Source organism: Lathamus discolor, chromosome 11 (assembly GCF_037157495.1).
Source record: "Lathamus discolor isolate bLatDis1 chromosome 11, bLatDis1.hap1, whole genome shotgun sequence".
Taxonomy (NCBI): domain Eukaryota; kingdom Metazoa; phylum Chordata; class Aves; order Psittaciformes; family Psittacidae; genus Lathamus; species Lathamus discolor.
The window spans coordinates 1,286,566-1,308,216 of record NC_088894.1 but is presented as its reverse complement, the minus strand read 5'-3'; the positions used below and the strand labels follow the sequence as shown (position 1 = coordinate 1,308,216).

The following is a 21,651-nucleotide window of genomic DNA, read 5'->3' as shown; positions in this document are numbered from 1 at the left end:
TTTCTGTGTCCTTAACACTGAGCCTTGTAGCATCTGCATTCAGAACAATGGCTCTTGTTAGGGGTGAATGTGCAGCCCCTTTGTTCCATGCTTTCCCTCAATGTGATTCTTGCAGCTTTCAGCTCCCATGCGGTGTCGAGGCCGGGAGCAGCCGCATCGGTATTTCAGTTGCTGGTTCCGGATGTGTTGTGGTGAGCCCTGAGCTGCTCTGGGCTGGTGAAAACGCAAAAGGGTTTTAATAAATGGGTCGCCGTTGGCTTCCCCAAACCCCATCGTATGCAGTTAGATGAGGAAGACACGAAGACAAAATACGCGCATCTCTATGTACTTTCTATTACTTGTGAGATCTCACCTGGAGCATTGTGTGCAGTTCTGGTGTCCTCAACATAAAAAGGACATGGAAATGTTGGAACAAGTCCAGAGGAGGCCACAAGGATGCTCAGGGGCTGGAGCACCTCCCGTATGAAGACAGGCTGAGGAAGTTGGGGCTGTTCAGCCTGGAGAAGAGAAGGCTGCGTGGAGACCTCAGAGCAGCTTCCAGTACCTGAAGGGGGCCTATAGAGATGCAGGGATGGACTCTTCATTAGGGACTGTAGTGACAGGACAACGGGTAACGGGTTCAAACTGAAACAGGGGAAGTTTAGATTGGATCTCAGGAGGAAATTCTTTCCTGTTAGGGTGGTGAGGCACTGGAATGGGTTGCCCAGGGAGGTTGTGAATGCTCCATCCCTGGCAGTTTTCAAGGCCAGGTTGGATGAAGCCTTGGGTGGGATGGTTTAGTGTGAGGTGTCCCTGCCCATGGCAGGGGGGTTGGAACTGAATGATCTTCAGGTCCTTTCCAACCCTGACTATTCTATGATTCTATTACTGCATCTCACACCGTTCGATGGTGACCACATAGATGTAGACCAGGACGTGGCTTGTTTTATGCTAACTTGAAGATGCATTTATTCCCAGCGAGCTGCACAGCTTGTTCCTATGTAGGAGTGTTCTGATATCTAAAGAAAAATAACTATTGAAAGGAATATATGGAATCTGTTCTCAAACTTCTGGGACATTGCAGGTGTTGGGATAGGGGAGCTTATGGATGTTGCTGTTGGGTCACCAGCCTTTAAGCGCCTTGAGCTGAACTTGCCCGGATTGCAAACTGCCTTTAACTGTAGCAGCTGGGCTTGAGAGCACCGAGTTATTCCTCTGGATCTTCCTGGCGCTCCATGCAGAACGTGACAGCTGATTTTGCTCCTGTTTCTGCCTGTGGACTCTTTAACTTGACACCAGGTGCGTGAGATGAAGCTGCAAAAGAAACGGCTTTGTAAAGGTTGTAAAGTGAGAGCGTGGGATGAGGTATTTGTAGTGGAGGATAAAGGTTTAAAGCTCCTAAATACATGGAACACTCTGTCATTATTTCCTGTGAATGCCCCTTTCCTTCATTGAAGGATAACACCGTAGTGTGTCACATCAGATTATTTTAACGTATTTAAGTGACGATTGAAGCAGCGTTACCTCTGTGAGAGGCGAGCTGGAAGGTTACCAGACCCAAAGAGGCAGTGTGAGTCAGCAACACACCGGTGTCCAGCAGCAAACGTGACTCAGCGCCGGCTGAGTGCTCCTTACCCTCCGGGAGGGTTCTTCTCTGCACCACTTACCTTAGGTGACCAGGGCTGCAGCATCGGCATCGGTGAGGCTTCGTCAGCACCATGTGCCAGTTCCTTCTGAGAACAGGGGAAACTGAATTTGTGAGTTTAAAGGGGAATATCTATCTCTTATTAAGGTTGCAAAAGAATTGGGGAGGTTTACTGAAGATACAGCTTCTGCTTAGGTCGGCATACAGACCTGCTAAATAAAGGTGTTGGTCTTAGAGCTGGGTTGTTGTTGTGGCATTTGTGTCCCTAGGATGAACCTTGAGTTACTGTAAGGATAGAGTTTGGAGAGCGAGGAAGAGAAAGAAGAGGAAGGGATCAAAAGAAAATTGTCAGAGCAGCACAGAGGATTGGAGCACAAGAAGCACACTTGTAATTACCTTTTGGGACTGCAACCACATCCAGCTCCAACCCCTGCCCCGGGCAGGGACCCCTTCCACTGGAGCAGCTTGCTCCAAGCCCCTGTGTCCAACCTGGCCTTGAGCACTGCCAGGAATGGGGCAGCCACAGCTTCTCTGGGCACCCTGTGCCAGCGCCTCAGCACCCTCACAGGGAAGAGCTTCTGCCTAAGAGCTCATCTCAGTCTCCCCTCGGGCACGTTCAAGCCATTCCCCTTGGCCTGTCCCTACAGGCCCTTGTCCAAAGCCCCTCTCCAGGTTTCTTGTAGCCCTTTCAGGTATAGTAAGGCTGCTCTAATGAGGAGGGTGGTCTTGAACCATGCACACTTCAGCCTGCTAGCTTTAAGATAACCTTTCAAACCTGAAAGATTCAACCCAAGGAGAAAGTACAGGGTGTTGCAGCTACAAAAGAAGCCTTGGACAGAACTGGGAGCAGTCAGGGGTAATAAAAAAGCTCCAAACATGCACTGAAGATTTGTGGATAGTGTTAACATTAGTCTGAATTAGACCTATTTTCTATAATATGTCTTCATTTATATACACCATTGTAGGAATAGGCCACACGGAGATTGGGGAAAAAATAAGGAAAATCTCTGTCTTTTTCACTGAATTTAGTAGTCGCTGCCAGGGCCAAGGCAGAGCACCAGCAGCTACACACACAACCTCTAGTTCCCTGCAGCACTGGGATTGTTTGGGAGTGTCTGCATTGCAGCGTGCTGGGAGATTCAGGATGTTCCTGAGCAGAGGGGACACGCAGCAGCAGGATAACACCAGGGCCTGTGGGGGGGATTCCAGACCCTGAGGTGGGCTCAGTGCAGCTGTGTGGCATAGGGACTGCAAAGGGTCCCTTGGTCCCAAAGGTGTGTGTGATGCTCTGCAGGCACAGATGCACTGGTCCCTAGCAACAGCCGCTAATGGATATTATAGAAATGATAAAAAACAGAATAGAGAAGGAAAAAAAAAGAGGTTCTGGTGCCTGCAGATGGGGAGAAGAAACCCAGAGCAGCCCCACTGACATCAGAAGGCTCCTTTCTGCTCTTCCTCCTCTACTTTTACAGCAGTTTCCACCCCAAAAACTGCAGCCCTTTTTGTGCCCCGGTGCAAAAACATAGATATCTAAAGATGCTGAGCCTGCCTGGGATCCTTCCTCCCCTTGCTGTCTGCCTAAAGCTGCTGCAAGGTTTGGGGTGTGTGTTTTTCACCTCAGCCTAAGCTAAGGCAGAGCCCAGCCCTGGCCCTGCAGGTGGGCACCACCTTGGAGTGGATGGTTTAAAACAAAAAAAAAAACCACCCTTATTTCTGCTTATTTTTGCTTTCAGCAAAGGAAAAAGCCCATTGAGAGCAGAGAAGAAAGGAAGAGGAGGAAAAAGCATCTTCCATCAGCGCTGGGCTGGGTGTGTCTCTGCCCCCCCCTTGCTGGGTCTGGGTTTCTGGCAGGCATCTTTGCCTGGGAGGGATCTGCTGTCAGAGCCACCCAGGAAAGGAGGCCCGATCCACTCATTAATATTCCAAACTAGTGACCCTTCTTCTTCTTCCCAGCCCTTCCCTTTCTGTGGGCTCTCCCTGCCGCGGATGGCTGCAGCCCCCTCCAGCTGAGCCGATCCTCCCTCCCCGCAGCATTGCAGCACCTCCGCAGCTCCCTGCGCTCCTGCTCCTGCAGCACCCGCTCTGCTCCGCCGCAGCAGCATGGCCAGCACCGTCTCAGGTAGGACAGGCATCTTTTAGGGTGCTCAGCATCGATGCTCTTCTAGAACCATCAAGGTTTTGAGAGGGTTTTCGTGTTATTCTGTGGGTTTGGGGTGGTTTTTTCCCCTGTGTGTTTCAGGGGAGTTCTCTGAGGAGGAGGCAGCGGGTATGGCAGCATTGTTCCCCTTCCTCCCCCATACACACACCCCTCTGATGCAAGATAGCAGGTGGGCTTTTTATTTTAATATGAATACACATGTGATAAACTTGCCACTGTAAAATATTGCTGCCGTTCCATTGTGCTGCAGGAGGATGCTGCTGCCTGATGGTTATTTGTTATCTCTGTATCGTGATACAGCTGGGTTTCCCCTGAGAACCGTTTATATGCTGTGTAGCTGGATGCAGAGAAATGAGAAATCACATTTTGTTTTGTGAGGAGCTCGTATTGCCTAAAGGGGAAATGGAAAAGAAAGACACAGACAAGAGACTGACTGCAATACCCTAGAAAATCCCCCAAACCCAAATCCTGGATGGGTTTCTGTGTATTCCCCGGGCTTCCCATCCATGGATTTCTTCCGCAGCTCCCATTTCTGCCTTAGAAGGTGCTGTAGGGGAGCGGTCCTCTGATGGCGTTGGGAGAAATGAAATGCTGCAAGGGAAGCCCTTCCTCCCTCCTGCAGCAGTGATGGGAATGGCAACGCGGCTGCCCAGCAGCCTGGGGCTGGGCTGCAGGATGGCAGTCTGCCCTCGGGATGCTGCGCTGCTTCGGTCCAGCCGGTCCCTAAAGACCTGGCTTGTCCCTTTTAGCTGGAAAAGAGGGGTTCAAATGGCTGGAATTGGGAATGGGGGTGAAGGAGAAGAAAAGCCTGCAGTGGTACAATGAACGGTGGGTGGGTTTGGTGGGGTTAGAGGGTTCTTTTCTTGAAAATACCCAAGTTTCCTCTTGGAATTCTGAATTCTGCAGTGTATAAAGAGGAGCTTGGGTGGGGGAAGGTAAATCCTGGAGGGCTGGGCTGGAGGACTTGAACAGGAGCTGCAGACAAAAAGGAAAAGCAAGCAGTGCTTTGTGCCCCCCCAGGCAGGGAACGAGCCAGGAGGAGACCAAGCAACACTTCTTGCTTCCTTCCCTGGCCTTTGCCTTGATTCCTGCTGTGCATTTTCTATCCCTTTCTCCTTTTAAAAGACTGATAGACACAGGGGAGAGAAGGACAGAGAGATGGAGGGGTGTGGGGGATGTGTGAGGATGCAGCTGATCCTGACCCTGAGTGGGCTTTGCATGCAATGGAGGATGATAAAGCAGCGCTGTAAAAACGTGTCTCTGATGGAAAAGCTCTGGTTATTGAACACGTTTCTGTAAGGATCTGTGTCTTGGTGAACGTGAGCAGCGGTGCCCACACGGGAGGTCCCACCCATCCTCCTGCCTTCTCTATGGAGCAGGATTGGACCTTGTTTGCAGGGTGGGGTGGGAGGGAACGGCTCAGCCTCACCAGCCATCTAACCCAAGGTTGCATCGAACTTGAGATGGACGAGGGTGAAACACATGGAGGTGTAATGTGCATTATCCAGCTGGTGCATTCTCACCCTCCCAACCTACTGCATATTTCATCTTCCCAAAGATGCAGTTTTGCTGTCAAAGGAGACTTAGGATCAGGAAGAAGGGTGTGTTTTAGGGAAACCACACTCCTTATGGCTCAGATCAAGTAGGGAAACAGTTCCAAGGGGTAGGAAGTCATGAGAAACCAGTGGCGTGGCAGGAGAAAGGAGAATAGGGCAGTGTTTGCCAAGGGGGGAGCAGGGCTGAGCCTCGCCCAGCTGCCTGAGGGGGATCAGCTCCCCATCACCTATGGCACTTCAGAGAGAGACATGGAACAGCAGGAGAAAAAGGTGAGCAAATCCATCCATTAAGGATGGAGTCTTATTGGCTTTCTTTCTTATTTCCTTCTTTCTTCACAGCAAAAGCAAATCCGTGCCGAGGGGAGAGCAGCTGCAGTGTCTGCAGCTGATGCCCAGGGGCTCATCCCCCTGGGGAGGATATTGGGTTTGTTCAAACACACACATCCCGGGGATGAAAAGAAAGGGGGAGCAGCCCCTGTCTTGTCTCCCCACCACCACGGGGGCTGTGGCTGGGTGTTGGTGGCTGCTGTGGGTGCAGGAGCAGTGGGTCGGCAGCACATGCTCAGTGCAGGCTCAGCTGCGGTGCTGGCCTTGCTGCCGGGCAGCCCTTGCAGGGCAGAGCCCTCACACCTCCTCCCTGAGCATCCTCACCAGGCTTTGTGCCTTTGTACCCCATCAGAACTGTGTCTGGTTGGATCCTGTGGGGCTGTGTAACCTTCCCCATCATTTGTAGGCATCTGGGTTGAACAGAGACAGGAGGTTATGAAATGATGCGGTAAGGTGACAGCCTCGAGGGCTTTTCTCTGACAGTGGCACGTCTGAGAAGGTGGAGCCAAGAGCCAAGAGGAAACACTGGTTTGTCATTTCTGGCCTCACGAATGGGCATGGTGAATGTGCTGTGACAGAGCCTGAGAGTTTCCCTGCCTACACTGAAGAGTTGTGTGACTTTGTGCAGGTCTGGGTTACCCCTGCAGTCCCTTTTCTGGATGGTATTGGTGTGCACCCAATGGCATTGACCTGTGCTGACACTTCTGAAGATTCAGAGTCTTTTCTGTCAAGCTCTCCATCTTTCTATTCTCAAGAAAATCACTGTTTTCTTCTTCTTCAGGTGTTGATGGAGTCTGTATGGCCTTAGAAATGTACGGTGCTTTTATCGGGATTTCAGTTTTACAAGCCAAAAGAATCTATTGTAGGCACTTTATAGATATAAAAAATATATCATTTTTATATGTTTTGTTATAGAAAGCATATTAGCACTGTATCCAAATGAGGGATCTAAATCCTTAGGTAATACTTGTTCTTTGTAAAACATAAATCATATCTTCCCTGATGGCACCATGTACTCTGTGAGGATCAGGACAAGGCTCCTGTCTTTGTCTCATGAACTGTGGCCTTACCCGGTCCCCAGCTCCTCTGTGGCTCTTTGTCTTATCCAAACCAACCTGTATGAAGTTATGTTTGCACAACCACTCTGGGGCATCTGCCTCCATTTGGCTTCTTCATCTGCCTTCTCAAGCACCCCAGGCCATGCTTCCCTCCTCCTTGACAATCCCCTCCCAGCCCAGGGTCTCTGCAGCACAACCTGGGCCCTTCTCTCTTCCTGAGCCCATGGAAGACGAGATTCCCAGGTTATTTTCCAGAGAGCAGCCCACATGTTCCAGAGCTCCACCTTGAGTGATTTGCTAATCCACTGGCTGTGCTTAGCGCGGTTGATGTGTTCACAAGCTGCCAATGAAACCCAGAGGGGAGGGAACCAGTGGCTGGAAGCTGTTCCTGGGTGATAGTTTAGCAGATGCCTGACAGAAGGCAGAGTAAAGCCACGCATCTGCCTGCTCCCATGGATGATTCCACATGAGCCCACAGTTAACTTCTGGGCCTCGGATCTCATGGTGAGATGGTGAATGGCATCAGTGGGGGGCACAACTGCTGAGCTGAAGGAAGCCCACGAGTGTTTTCTGGTGGTGTGAGCTCGGCTGATGTGGTTTTTGGAAGTTGGGGAGCAAGAAGAGGGAGGTGAATTAGACTGAAGTGAAGGTCTGGCCCTTGCTTTTAGCATTAGGTGAGAACATTTGGAGTCTGCTGTTCTCACAAGGCTTATCAAGCCTATGGTTGCTTTGGTTGTGTATGTGGCACTGCAGTCTTTGTGCTGATGGACCTGGTTCCCCGTCTCTGCAGCTTCTCCACCTTCTGTTTGTGCTTTAGTGACATTTATAATTGGGCTATTCTCATTATTTCAGGATATATTATTCTTTATGGAAGCAATTATTTCTTCACCAAAGTTATCTTTGCAAACCAAATTATCTTCTTGTAACAACCTTCCTTTGACCTTGCTATCAGACACAGCACATCCAGCCTCATCCATTGAAATTGCCTGAATTCACATAAATGAGTCCTGCTGTGCCTCTGGTTCATTACGAATGACTCAGTATCAGTGTTGTGCTTCAATGGCTTCGCTCTGTTTTGCTGGATGTCATTTACCACTGAACAAAAAGCCAGGCTGCTCAAGCAGTCTGTGGCTTAATTTTATCTGGTGAGGAAGCAGAGAAGAAAAGCTTTCATGATTAATAGGTGCTGATCCCACTCTCCAGACACATCACGATTGGGAAGATGGTTCCCGTTGCTTCTGTGCCCTTCCCCGGTGCATCTCCTGCACTGGAGCTGCTCTGGAAGCCGCTGGGTAGGGTCCTTGGGGGGTTAACATGGAGATAAACGCTTGACATGGATAAATGCTGTATATAGAGCTCATGCGAAGCAGCAGGGATCTGGATGTGCAGTATGTACTGTGCAGCACTAGAGGGAGCACAGGGAAGGAGTCATTGGAGGGAAAGGAAGCTGGGAGCATCCCTACCCTCCTGGGGAACGGTAATCAGCCTTCTTGCCCTTGCAACAGGGAGAAAGTAGTTTTGTCCACACAACGTGAATAGCACAGAGAAAGGTTAGATGAAAAAGCTTCCTACAGATGAATTGTTGCTTGGTGTGTGCAATGCAATATGAGCAGAGCAGGACACGACTGTGCAGATTCCAGGGCATAAGTATTCAGAAATGCTGAGGATCTGACTGCATCTTTTTAGGTAGGATTGTAGCTTAATCATAGAATCACAGAATCCCAGCCTGGTTTGAGTTGAAGAGACCTAAAAGCTCCAAACCCACTGCCACGGGCAGGGACCCCTTCCACTGGAGCAGCTTGCTCCAAGCCCCTGTGTCCAGCCTGGCCTTGAGCACTGCCAGGGATGGGGCAGCCACAGCTTCTCTGGGCACCCTGTGCCAGCGCCTCAGCACCCTCCCAGGGAAGAGCTTCTGCCTAAGAGCTCAGCTCAGTCTCCCCTCGGGCACGTTCAAGCCATTCCCCTTGGCCTGTCCTTACAGGCCCTTGTCCAAAGCCCCTCTCCAGCTTTCTTATCGACCCCTTTTGTTATTGGAAGGTACCTAATTTTCTGTAACTCCTGCAGTTTATTAACTTCTTAATTTATACAGCTCCAGTATTTGTGATGTTCCACCCCAGTTCTAATACAAAAGCAGTGAAGCGTTATGACTTAGTGGTGAAGAAGATACCAGAGTGAATGAACCTTCTACTAATCCTTCTGTTGCAGTGTTTGCCTAAACAGAAACATGAAGTATCAGTAATTCACACCTGGGTGAGCAGCCTGGCCCAGTACTCTACGCATCAGCAAGACAACGCTCTTGTTGCACCTCTGAGACCCAAGTGATGCATTGGCATGAAGTCCCTCAGGAACTGAGTCAGCCTTTCTAATTCATACACATACACAATATTTGCTCCGTGTAAGCTGAATTTTTACTGAATTAGCAAAAGTAAAAATGCAAATAGATGCTTACATAAGAAGTTCAGCATTTCCTGTCTAATTGTTCTTAAAATATGTACCTTTGGGCACTGGAAGACACACAGTCTTTCCTGGAAGGGACTTGTTGGCCACGTCATTTTCTGTCCAGTCAGCTATCTCGTATCTGGGTTCCAGGGTTTTGTCCACTGGCATAAATATGTTCTCAAAACCTTCTATCTATTGCAAACATGAGTGCAGACACTTCTGAAGTATGTTTTAGCGCTGAGGTTTGCAGTGCTGATCTTGTACCCCTGAGAGTTTTGAGCATGCTCCTTCTGATGCAGCTGTGCTTGAGACATGGCCTTGCTTCAGGAGATCTTCGGTTTGATCTTCATTGACACAGTCTCCTAAATAGCGAGCTGGGGGTTATGTTTCTGACTTTTATTTCCCGAATCAGAGGATCTGCTTCTCTTTACGGGATGCTTTTTCTTATTTTAGCCTCTTAACAGAGTGCTGGACATAGGTACCTCCTATTGCCTGTCATGGAGTGAGTCACATCAAAAGCATGTGAGGGCAAGGGCATCACTGTGGCTGTTTCTGTGTCCCAGGGGTGTAACCTCCTGGACTGGGGGGATCAGGGTCCATCTGTTTCTGGGGGCATGGATCAGGGTGATTTCTGCTGGGGTCGGTTCTTCCTTTTCCTCATGCTGGACCCCAGCTTGGGGGTTTCCCCGGGGGTGGTGCTGAACGGACAGCTCCGGGCCGGGCCCGCGGACCCCCCCGGTACCGGCCGGGGGTCCTCGTCTGTTGCTGCCATTCCCGTTCATCACACGTTGTCTCTGCTGCTTCTTCCTCCTCAGGGAAGGACCCCTCACACTCCTCCACTGCTCCAGCACGGGCTTCTCTCTTCATGGGGCCACAGGTCCTGCTCCAGCGCAGGCTTCTATGGGGTTACAGCCTCCTTCGGGCATCCCCCTGCTCCAGTGTGGGGTTCTCCATGGGCTGCAGGTGGGGATCTGCTCCACTGTGGACCTCCATGGGCTGTCTCGCCATGGTCTGCACCACAGGCTGTAGGGGAATCTCTTCTCCGGTGCCTGAAGCATCTCCTCCTCCTCCTGCTTCCCATACCATGGGATCTGCCGGGCTGTTTCTCTTCCATATTCTCCATCCTCTCCCTGGCTGCAATTGGTCCTGTGCAGCAACTTTTCCCTTTACTTAAATTTGTTATCGCAGAAGTGCTACCATCACCACTGATGGGCTCAGCCTTGATCAGCAGTGGGTCTCTCTTGGAGCTGGCTGCATTAGGTCTGTCAGATGCAGGGAAGCTTTCTAGTAGCTTCTCACAAAAGCCACCCCTTTGGCCCCCTGCTACCAGAACCTTGCCATGCAAACCCAATGGCTCTTTGGGATCTTCCCCCACTCATGTCCAGGCCCCTGCAGCTCCCAGCCCTGTTCCCCAGCCCTGTGCCCACATGCAGCTAATTGCATCTGATGGCTGGCTCCAGTGTCGGGAGGAGGATGAGCAGCACTTGCACAGCTCATTAAAGCGCTGCCGCAGCTCAGTGGAGCCGTCTCCTTTTGTCCTCTCCCTCCTTTTCATTCTAATTGACAGCAAGGGATGGTCAGTTTGCTCTGCAGAAGGGAAAGCGGGGCAGGGAAGATCCCAATGGACTGGAGGCAGCTGTGAAAGCACTACAGCAGCCCTCCTGAAAGGCAGGGACCACTGCAGCATCCACTCATCTGCACCTAGGACCATGAAATCAGCATTGGGCAGACCTACTGGCATCCAAGTAATGAAATACACAGCACTGTGCTCAGTACCGAGTGCTAGGAGATGATTAAATGAGTCGGGAGTTTGACACATCTCTTAACGTCTTGGTTTCACCCAGGAGCAGACATAATGGTGGATCAAGGACCTCAGGTTTATATTAAATGATGATGTCTCTCATTTAGTGCAGGGGACCCTCCTCAGGGCTCTTGGCAGCACAGCGTGAGGCACATTAGCTTCCTGCTGCACACTGCAATGTGTAGCACGATGCAGCACTCTCTGAGGCTCTCTAAATACTTTTTATCATTAAGAACAGCATCACAGATGTCCTGCTCTGTGGCTGGCACTGCTGATGTAAATGTTCCTGTTTGGTTTGTGTTTAACAGCAGGACTGGGCAGGGTGTTAAAACCAGTGTGGAGCAAGCTAAAAAAGTGATGAGTAAAGATCTGAGCTTCAGGGACTGTCGTTAGCAAAGGGAGGGTGTTAACTGGGATGAGTGCCTCGGGGGAAAAACAAGTCCAAGTTCTGAAGCAGGCATGTGAACCCAGCCTAGTAGCTGCAGGAAGGCAGAGGAGACGATCTGAAAGATGTTCCTGAGTGGCACGGAGGATGATGCTTCTTTCAAAGTCATTCTGTTTAATGGCTCTTCCTATCACTTAGTTCTGAGGATTTCCCTACCCTGGCCTGTGGAGGGTTTTGCTATGCAGGTGGCTTGGGCAGCCAGGCTGCAGGGTCCCTCTGGCTGGAGGTGGGAACTGGAGCTGGGTAAGGAAGGGGCAAACCAAGGCCAGAAGCACAAGGACATGCGGGAAACTCGGGGGCCAAGGTAGAGCAGGGGAATGCTGTGCCCTGTGGTGCCAGCAGGAGGAAGGGCAGCACAAGGATGCTTAGGACAGGTTTAGCAGGACACCCAGCAGTGAAGGCTGTCCCCGTGTGCCTGGGTGCTCCCAAAGACTCAGCCCAGGGCAGAGGCAGCAGCCCCCACTGCCGAGCCTCAGGTACTGACCTGCACCGTAGCAGTGATGCTGTGAAGGCTACACTCATGATAAAGACCATGACAGCCTTGACAGAGCACTCTGTGTTATCGAGTCCTATTCTGAGGCTGTCAGGTGTGTGCTATCTGTTCACTGTCTTAATGTGCGAAACTCCAAAGATACAAGGTGAGGTTTGCCCCAGAAACAGACCCACCACGAGCTGTGGGTGCTGCTGATCACTGAGCCCCAGGAATGAGATGCAAACTGGAGAGCTCCCAGCCTGGAGAGATCGTGTGTCCCCCCCTCCTTTGCAGAAGGTTGTGGGAATGGCATTTCCTGTGACTGCAGACCAGTATCGAGCTCTGCCTGCGGGGGCCAAGGTGGTGACAGAATGCGCTGCTCTGCTTCTGCAGGGAAGGAGGAACCTCGGGAAGCTGGTTCCAGCACGTCCCCCGTCAGCAGCACCCTGAACCATTTCTGCACCCAAATGCCCACGTTGTTCTCCACGTTGCTGCCTCTTCTCCCTGCTGGCAGAACTGCTGAACTGTGAAATATTCCTGACTTGCCAGGGGTTAAGCAATGTTTCCAGGCATTGCTGGGCATCACTTCACCTCTGAGCCTGCAAGTGGGATGGAGGAAGGGTCTGTCCTGGTATGGTAACTGCACAGGCTGCAGCATTTCAGCTCCATTGGAAGGAAAATCCTGCACTCGCACCTTTAGCGGTGCTAAATCCCTGCTGCATGTCTTCCCATGGCATTCGCCACCCTGGCAGCTAATTTGATCCACCCTAGAACAGATGCTCCTTGGGCACCTTTTTGCAAGCTACGGCAGCCTGGAAAAGCCCCCATAGAGTCTGGTAGCTACGAATGGGTTTCCTTGTGTCTACTTGCTTCACTTCTCCATGAAAAAGAGCTGCCCCTGCCATTAGACTCTGTTCTCATTGCTCCTTTGTCTTTTTCAGCCTACAAGGAGAAAATGAAGGAGCTGTCTCTGCTCTCCCTCATCTGCTCCTGTTTCCACACCCAGCCCCATCCTAACACCATCTACCAGTATGGAGGTACGTACCTGCAGGCAACATGGGAGCTCATCCCAGAGGAACAATCCATGTCTCAGCCTGGGATCCTGCTGTTCAGTCTCCTTTCACAGTGCATTTTATTAACCTTAGATGTATTTTCCCAACTGCCAGCTTGCAGGGTCTGCCTGCTTCAAACTGGGGTGGTATCCAAGGGGTTAGCAGCAATAGGGCCTTCCTGTACTTATGCTGTGAATCTTAACTATTGCATTGACATGGGGGGATGAAGCTGATCACTAATGGAGAAACTCTGGGGATAGAACAAAATCACCAAGGTCAGGACATGGGAACCCCTAATTCCTGTGCGAAGAGCTCGGTGCCCTCAGGTAGATGCTCTCCTGAGTGTCACAGATCCACAGAGTCTCTGTTTTTCCCCCTGCAAAGATATGGAGGTGAAGCAGCTGGATAAGAGGGCATCAGGCCAGAGCTTCGAAGTGATCCTGAAGTCCCCTTCAGATTTATCTCCTGAGAGCCCGATCCTCTCCTCCCCCCCCAAGAAGAAGGACCTGTCCCTGGAGGAGCTGCAGAGGAGGCTGGAGGCTGCAGAGGAGAGGAGGAAGGTAATGAGACATCCTGCAGCAGCAGCCTGATGGGTCCTGATTGCACCAAACCCCACAACCGGCTCAGCAGGACCGATCTAAGATGGGTGGGGAGAGTGTTCTTACACTTAGCACCATATCCCACTGTAAACTGTCGGGTGAGACGTGGGGTCATGGAGTGAGGTTCTGCAGCCTGGTTGAGGCAGGGAATTAGACCCCATCACCATCCTCCTCCTGTTCCTAAAACCACACACTATGGGGCCTCTCAGTCCTCAGAACTTCTGCCTAAGAGCTCATCTCAGTCTCCCCTCGGGCAGGTTCAAGCCATTCCCCTTGGCCTGTCCCTACATCCCTTGTCCAAAGGCCCCTCTCCAGGTTTCCTGCAGCCCCTTTAGGCACTGGAGCTGCTCTAAGGTCTCCGGTTAAGGAACCTTCTCTTCTCCAGGCTGAACAACAAACGAGGTGACCCTGTGCCCACCCACATTTCACCTCAGTTTTGCATCTCGTGCTCACCCAGCGCATCGAGCTCCACAGACATTGCCCCATGGCAGGAAAAAGGGCCCAAAGCATCTACCAAGCAAGAGCATTATGGGATGGAGGGGGGTGGCGTAGTGGTTTTGAGCGCAGGAGATGGTCAGGAAGCCCCTCTGGGGAGTCAAGAGGCTGGAAGAGCCTCTCGGGTTGCTTTATGGCTCTCCTGATGCCTTGCCCTGGCAGACCCAGGAGGCTCAGGTGCTGAAGCAGCTGGCGGAGAAGCGGGAACACGAGCGGGAAGTGCTGCACAAGGCGCTGGAGGAGAACAACAACTTCAGCCGCCTGGCCGAGGAGAAGCTCAACTACAAGATGGAGCTGAGCAGGGAGATCCGTGAAGCACATCTGGCTGCCTTGAGGGAGCGGCTCCGCGAGAAGGCGAGTGCAGTGCCCCGGGAGAGGGCTGCGGGTGATTCCCAAGGGCTGGAATTGGGGGTCTGGTCCCTGCAGGGTTGTCGCAGTGTGATGGGCACAGGGGAACAGGCGTTTCACTGCTGGTGGAGCAGAAATAGGCGGGATGTATCCTTAAACTCAATGGAGAAAATACTATCTTGCTGATAAGCACAAACTCAAAGGCACAGGATCAGGCCCATCCCATGCCCATGGGCTGCATGGAGAGAGGGCTTTGCAGAAGAGGGGATGTGAACATGTTCAGTGTCAGTTCCCATCACCTTCAGGCTCCTGCAGATGCGCTGCTTTGCTCCTTGCAGGCATAACCCGCAGCCCTCCTGGTGTGTCAGATGGGAAAGTGGTCTCTTCTTTTGTTTGATGCAAACCCAGTGTGCAGGAGAGAAGGGAAACAGAGATCTCCCAAGCAGACAGTATCATCCTGGTGTCGTCTCTCCCATCTCTGCAGGAACTGCACGCAGCTGAGGTCCGCAGGAACAAGGAACAGCGGGAGGAGATCTCTGGATAAAGGGCTTTTCTACACATCTAGCACCTGATTCCTGATTAACAAACCAACCAATCGACCAACCAACACATTTGATTTTGTTTGTCTAGATGCGACCTTCGATCCTCCATCCTTCCCCCCCCACTCCCCTGGTGTTCGTCCCCCAGCTACACGCTTCTCTATCTCTGCATCCTTAATGTCAGTACTTGTGAGGATTCACAGATCATAGGGACCTCTAAGCAGAATAGCAACTAGTTCACATGAAATAGAGAATCAATCGATCGATCAGTCAATCAAACAGCTTCTTTGGAGGGTTTTGTCCTTTTTTAAAAACCAATATTTCTTAAACTGATGTAAAAAGAAGAATTCATAAGATATTAATAAATTCAACCAGCAGTGTCACAGAGATACGGATTTCTTATCCGGGGCTTTTACTCCTCTTGGTGTTTGCTCTGAGCCAAATAGCAGTTTCAGACTAAGTGGTAATTTCTGTGTGTGAGGTGGAATAGGGAAGAGCCCCGTGTTTGCCAGTGGTAGGAGAGAGGAATGAGAGGGATGGATGGTGCAGGAGCCGTGGTGTGCAGAACCCCCCAGCTCTTGGCTGCATCTGGAGCCAGCCCAGGCAGGCAGTGACCCAACGTCCTCATCTTTGCATGGTCCTTTGGTAGCCCGTGAGGAAGGAGGTGAGGGTCTCTGCCCAGAGCTGGTTGGCAGCACAAGGAGCCAGTGGACTGAGCCACCCTCTCCCCACAGAGCAGGGACTGAGAGGTCTTGGCCAGGCAGCCTGGGAGACCCACAGATGACGATCGCATCCCCAAATCCATGGGAGCCCTGGCAGAGGGTGCTCGGTCTGCAGGTCTCCAGTGCTCCCACAGCATGAGATTTCAGTCCAGTAGGAAAGCAAATCCAATAGAGAGGGTGCGTGGTTGTGAAATAGCCTTTCAGTGAACAGAATCATCCTCTTTCCCTTTCCAAAGATGTGTAGGACTCTTCAGTGCCGTTAGGAGGCAGGACACACCAGCTGCCCGGTACCTCCAGACCCGTGGCTTCAGATGAGGTGGAGCTAAGGGGGAGCAATTCCACAGTAAGGGCAAAGAGATGTCCCCACACTAGTTCCTTGTCTAACTTTAGCTTTTCCAGACCTATTTATAAGACAAAATTGTCTCTTAATGGAGGTAGGGATGAGCAGAGAACGTGTGAGCATGCCAGTGATGTCTGATGTAGATAGGTGATGGACTTCCTCATCTTCCAGTGTCACAGCTTATGGAGGTAGCCAAGGCCCCAGCAGCCACCATGCACTGCAAGGGACCCTGTGCCGAGACCCACAGACCTGCTCACCCTGCCCCAGCCTGGAGAATCTAAATGGAGATGTTGCATCTGGAAAGCAGGGAATGGCCACCTTCCGCAAGGACACAGTGCTCAGGATGCAGCCCTGCTGGAGCACGGCCCTGCCGCAGCTTTTGCAGAGGATTCAGTGGAAGCTGCTTCCCTCTGAGGCACAAGGTAAAAGAATTCCCACTCTGAGCAGTGCTCGAGGTCACTGGGTTGTTAGTTCCTAAAGGGAACAGGGCAGCGGTTGGGTCCCTCCATCCCGGCTGCCCTCGCAGACCCTGGAATAAACCAAAGGGGCATCCACGGCACTGAGATGTGCAATTGTTCATAACCGGTGTCCTCTGCTGTGCCTCCAAAGAGCCGCTCTGGGCACGGGATGCAGGGTGCTTGGGGAATGGTTTAAGCAAACAAGGGGCGCAGCCTGGGGCTCCCCGGGGCTGTGCTCTGCTGGAAGCGATGAGGAGCTAGAGCAGAGGAAGGGTTTGCCCAGGGAATAACGATCCCATCGCCCCTCTGAGAATGGAATTATTGCTGGGTCTGGTCAGAAGCTGAAGTTTCTGCCTCCCCTGTGCTTTAATCAGGTAAAGAATCGATTTCAGCCTGGGGTAGGCACCAGGCAGGCACAGAAACCCCATGGAAAGCCAAAGAGAAGAAACCCCGGGGCTCTTTGCTAATCTCCCCAGGATTCCCAGCTGGATTTGGCAGGGATCCCTCAATGGCCAGAGTGTGATGGTAGGGAATTCTGCTCCTAAAAGGAAGGGCTACCGTATTCCCATACCCTCCGCCTGGGCCGGGGAGGGGACAGGACTGTTAGAAAGCCCCAGTGCTGTCAGTGACTAAAAGCAAATCATAGGATTTAGAGCAAAGAGGGCAAAGGGAAGGAAACTGAGGGTTGAATTTCTTAACAGTAGCTAATGATCAGTTTATAGTAGCAGCTGTCTTAGATGAGCATCATTGTAGAGCGGCATCACCTCCAGCATCACCTCATCGCGTAGTGGCAAGAACTTCTAAAGTGTTGAAAAACAAATGCTAATAATTTAAGAGTAATTTAAACAAAACTGTTTGTGTGTCAGAAATGGTTGAAGCTGTCAAGTGTCTGTGTCCCTGGTGGGACCTCAGAAGGTATCTGCGAGATATTAACCCTGTCCTACTGTGGTGCTGAGTGTTTGCTTGGTGTGTAATTCTGACCTGAGGCTTGTTGTAAATACTGTTTTTAGTACTATGATTATGATGATTATGATGATTATTATTACCAGAAATGTTGTACTCATGAGCAGGGGTTTAAAACAAGAGAAACGACCGGTCCCACTCTCTCCTGGGGGCTCAGATGGAGTCGGATGAGGGCTGGCTGATGGCGCGGGCAGGGCAGGATGCTGGACCACGGAGCCGGAGGCAGCTGAGTCCTGCGGGCAGGGCGGTGGGAGCAGGGACAGGCTGCTCCTCAGGAAGGGCTGAGCGGTGGAACAGAGGTGATGCTTCAGTTCTAGTACATATGGTTTAGGGTAAACCCAAAGCTCCCGGTGCGAGGGGTCCCGGCTGTGCCCAGGGGAAGCAGGAGGAGCCAATGAGGTTTGGTGCGAGCCGGAGGAGAAGTGGTTGATGGTGGCTTGTGCTGGTGAGAGCCATCCCCCTGAGCCTCCATTGACTCTCTGGGCTCAGTTCCTGCCTGGATCTCCCACCTCAGCCCTTTGCGCTTCCCCCTGCTTCCTGGAGGCCAGCCTGGATCTCAGGCAGGGACTGATTCTTGCAATAGCTTTGCCTGGCAAAAAGTAATCCCATGGGAAACGCACAGGAGAGTGGCCTGGCACACGGTGTGAGCATGGGAAACTCATTCGTTTCCCCTCCGCCGGGCCGGTGCTGTGAGGGACAGCGGATGCGGCTGGAAAACGTGTTCCTACAGGGATGCACAAGGAGAGGTTTGCACCGGTAACGTCAGGTACCTGCTGCCGAGATGCGTTGTGCCAAGGAAACCACCTCATCCATAGGAGAGGCAGAGCGATGTTTGCCCGGTGCAGATGCACGTGACAGGGATTTAGGGAGCTCGGCGTTTGTCCAGGGCCACTGGACGCTATCAGGGAAATGTGTGATTGCTTTGGCTGCACCAGTGCCCACGGCTGGGGCTCTGTGCCCGACTGGCAGCACGTGCCATGGGCAGGGATCACGGTTGTTCCATGCCTTTCCATATCCCAGGGTTGTTAATGGTTGTGTGCAGCAGCATACTTCACACCTCAGTTGAGACTAATCAAGTATCCTCATTAACATCCTTACTGCCCCAGCCTCCCTCATTCCCGGCCCATTCCCATGTACTGCGGTTGTGGACACGGCATGAACCCCCCCCCATTCCCAGGACCACCTTGCTTATGATAAAGGCTTGAAGTTCTCCCTTGATTCCCATAGATGTTTATAATCAAGCTTTGTAACTCGGCAGCCCCCTTTCTGCAGCAACACATGGACACGAGACTTTGTGCCTGGTAGGGAGAGCATCCTCGAGGCGGGCGGCAGCATCCCTGCCTGGACCACGAAGGTGAGGGAGCAAAGAGATGGTGACAGTTTATTCCATGCATGCGTATACCTTCCAAAGAGCACTCCTGGAGAAGGGCCTCTCATTTGGGCAGAGAAGCTGAAGCTGAATGAGCTCCCAGTTGAGCAAAGAGCTCAGCTCTCTCTGTAAATGGGTGCTATCAAGGATGCTGCTTCTAGACTGAGCCTATTCCTTGTCTTCTTTCCGAGTCATTACAACCCCTCGCTGTAACCCAGACCTTTGAGCTGACCTCCCAGGGATGGCGGCACTTCACTGCATGCATCCCACCCGGGGGGTCGGTTGGTATCGCTGCTCCCTTTCCACTGTAGCCTTCAGCTTGCTTGCTTTTGCTTAGCCCGGCGTGACTCCGGCCTTGGCTCTGCAGAGCCTGCCTCCTGGGGTTCCTGGTATTCCCTCCCTCGCCGTGGCTGCGCACACAGACGCAGATGTGGAAAGGAGATGTGCACATACACCCTTCACGCCACTTGAAATGAGTCAGGGAATGGCTGTTTACGGTGCTAGAGATTTCTTACTGCCCATGCTAGGGATGAGAGGACAAAGCAAGACCAATGAGCTCCACCTTTGTAGTCAGTTGTCTTTAAGTAAAGCAGAAGAGGGGCACTGGCCAGTGGTTGAGTGCTCCAGGGTCCCCAAGGAAGCAGCGGGACCCACTGTGGCATCCCAGCACCCCTGGGCCTCAGCTTCCCCATCCCATGACAAGGGGACACTGATGCTGGACCACGGGAGAGCCACCGCATCCAAACAGCTCTGAGAATGGGAAGTCTCAAAGGACGGGGTCGCGGTTCACAATTGGCCACCCCAGGAGGAACCAACCGGCCCACAGCCACAGGCAGAGGATTGGGAGGCTGAGCTGTAACCCCAGGGCTCAGCACCCCAGGCAGGATTCACACCTTTGCGGGGTGGGAGCTGGCGCGGGGTCGTGGAAGGGCTTTCCATCCCTCACAGAGCCTTGTCCGGTTCCCTTTGGTCAACCACGTGCATTTCATTGTCAACCTGAGGTTGTTGTTGTGCAAAAGAAGTGATTATGAAACAAAGAAAAAAGGAAATAAAGTTGGTACGAAACCTGCGTCCATCTCTCTCCATCGCTTGGTTTAGTCCCGAGGCTTCTCTTTGTATTGTGAGAATACCAATAAACTGCATTAAATGGAAAACTGACCTCAAGGTTGGACAAAACGGACTCTGAGCACCTCTCTGCTAAATGAGTTCTTTGCCCCCAGCGTAAAGGCCCAGGGACACACAGTTTCTCACTGCTTTCATAGGAAAAACATCAGCAAGTGCTTAAAGGAGGGTGCTGACATCCCTTACGGAAAGGGGAGGGAATGCCAAGCCTTTACAGAGGAGGACTGAAAAGCTGTAAGGCAAAAGCTGTAAGGCAATTGCAGACACAATAAACCCAGATCTGGAAAACGTGCGCTTCTGTTTTAAAAGAAGCTTTTGCTGCCGGAGCTTTTCCCAAGAAACAAACTCCAGCACAAACAGGAATTCTATTTTTGCAGCGTGCCCTTCCTGATTTTAGAGATAAACCCCTAACTGCAAACGCAGCATCGCTCGCTTTTCCTCTGAGGTTTCCTACAGACACTGACCTGGGCTCTTAAGACTGGACTGGGTAAAGCAAAGCCTCCGCATTTGGCTTAGGAAACACAATCCTCGGTGCCAGGAAATTCAAGGTGTCTTAGAGACACCAAGCGCGGTCACCCTCTAACCAGTTAATTCAGGTCAGATCCTTCGTCCCCTTGTGAGCTGAAGGATAAAAAGGCAGAGGAATGGGATGTGTCGGGAAGAGGCGGATGGGTGTTGCAGTGATGCTCCCACCACCCTCAGCCTCTGCCCACATGTGCAACCCTGCGGGGCCCAGCTCCCACAGGCAGCACCGAGAGGGTTTAGGCTCGATGCTGAAGCTTGGAGCAGATTTGTAGCGCCCACCAAAATGCTTCTTCAAGCATCAAAACCAGGCCAAGGAAGCAAAATATCATCAGGAACTCTTGGAGCAATCCCTACAAAGCATCAGAACCCTACAAAGCATCAGATCCCTACAACGCATCAGATCCCTACAACGCATCAGATCCCTACAACGCATCAGATCCCTACAACGCATCAGATCCCTACAACGCATCAGATCCCTACAACGCATCAGATCCCTACAACACATCAGATCCCTACAAAGCATCGTTGTCCCATGTCTGAGTGAGGGGAAGGTAAATGCAAAAGCACATCTGGGCAGGCCAAAACCAGCAGAGGTTTTCGCAGAGTACTTTACTAAAGGTTTAACCATGCTGAGGCTGCTCTCCCTCAGCAACGCGCCTGGCACTAAGGCTGTGAGCGAGTCCCATCAGCTGATAAAGGAGCTGTGAGCAGATAAGGTGCCAGGAGATGAATTTCTCCTGCTGTGGGTGCTGGGGAGGTTCCTGTTGCTGGTGCCTGGTAGCAAAAGCAAGGGTTTGCTTTGCAAGAGGCCACAGGCTGATGGAAACCGGAGCAGGGCAGCATCGCTGTGGGTTTGCTGCCTTCTTACCCTCTTTATAACCCCTCTGCCGTCAGGCTCTGGTTACGGTGGGAGAGGGAGCTTTTATTTGCCCCATCTGGCCCTATGTAGGTCACAAGGATGGAGCTGCCTGTGTAGGTCCATAGGGAGCTGATGACCACGGTGCTGGCTTCCATGGCAAAGAGCATCACCCTTTCCAGTGGGTGAACTGACATCGCTGGTTACTGCTGGTTATCTTGGAGAAGGAAAAGAAACACAGCTCCTTGTGAGGCATCACTTGTATTAGCTGGGGTAAACTGGAAAGCAAAAAGGAACAGGAAGGAAACAGAGCTGGCAGATGGTTGGATTGCATGGGGAGGATGGGAAAAGATAAGAGGCTTGGGACAAATAAGCATTAAATA

General features: G+C 51.8%; 1 protein-coding gene across 2 annotated transcripts; it reads left to right on the top strand.

Annotated features, from left to right (window-relative positions):
- Positions 1-3,367: 3,367 nt before the first annotated feature.
- STMN3 (stathmin 3) lies at positions 3,368-15,296 on the top strand. 2 transcript variants are annotated; one of them, XM_065691845.1, is made up of 6 exons: positions 3,368-3,432; positions 3,578-3,743; positions 12,822-12,917; positions 13,317-13,492; positions 14,189-14,380; positions 14,859-15,296. In XM_065691845.1, exons 2-6 carry the CDS (start codon positions 3,725-3,727, stop codon positions 14,916-14,918), a joined length of 543 nt encoding a protein of 180 aa, XP_065547917.1. In that variant the 5' UTR covers positions 3,368-3,432; positions 3,578-3,724; the 3' UTR covers positions 14,919-15,296. The 2 variants fall into 2 exon arrangements, with proteins under 2 accessions (XP_065547917.1, XP_065547916.1); XM_065691844.1 differs by lacking the exon at positions 3,368-3,432 and having other exon boundaries at positions 3,500-3,743.
- The last annotated feature ends 6,355 nt before the right edge of the window (positions 15,297-21,651 follow it).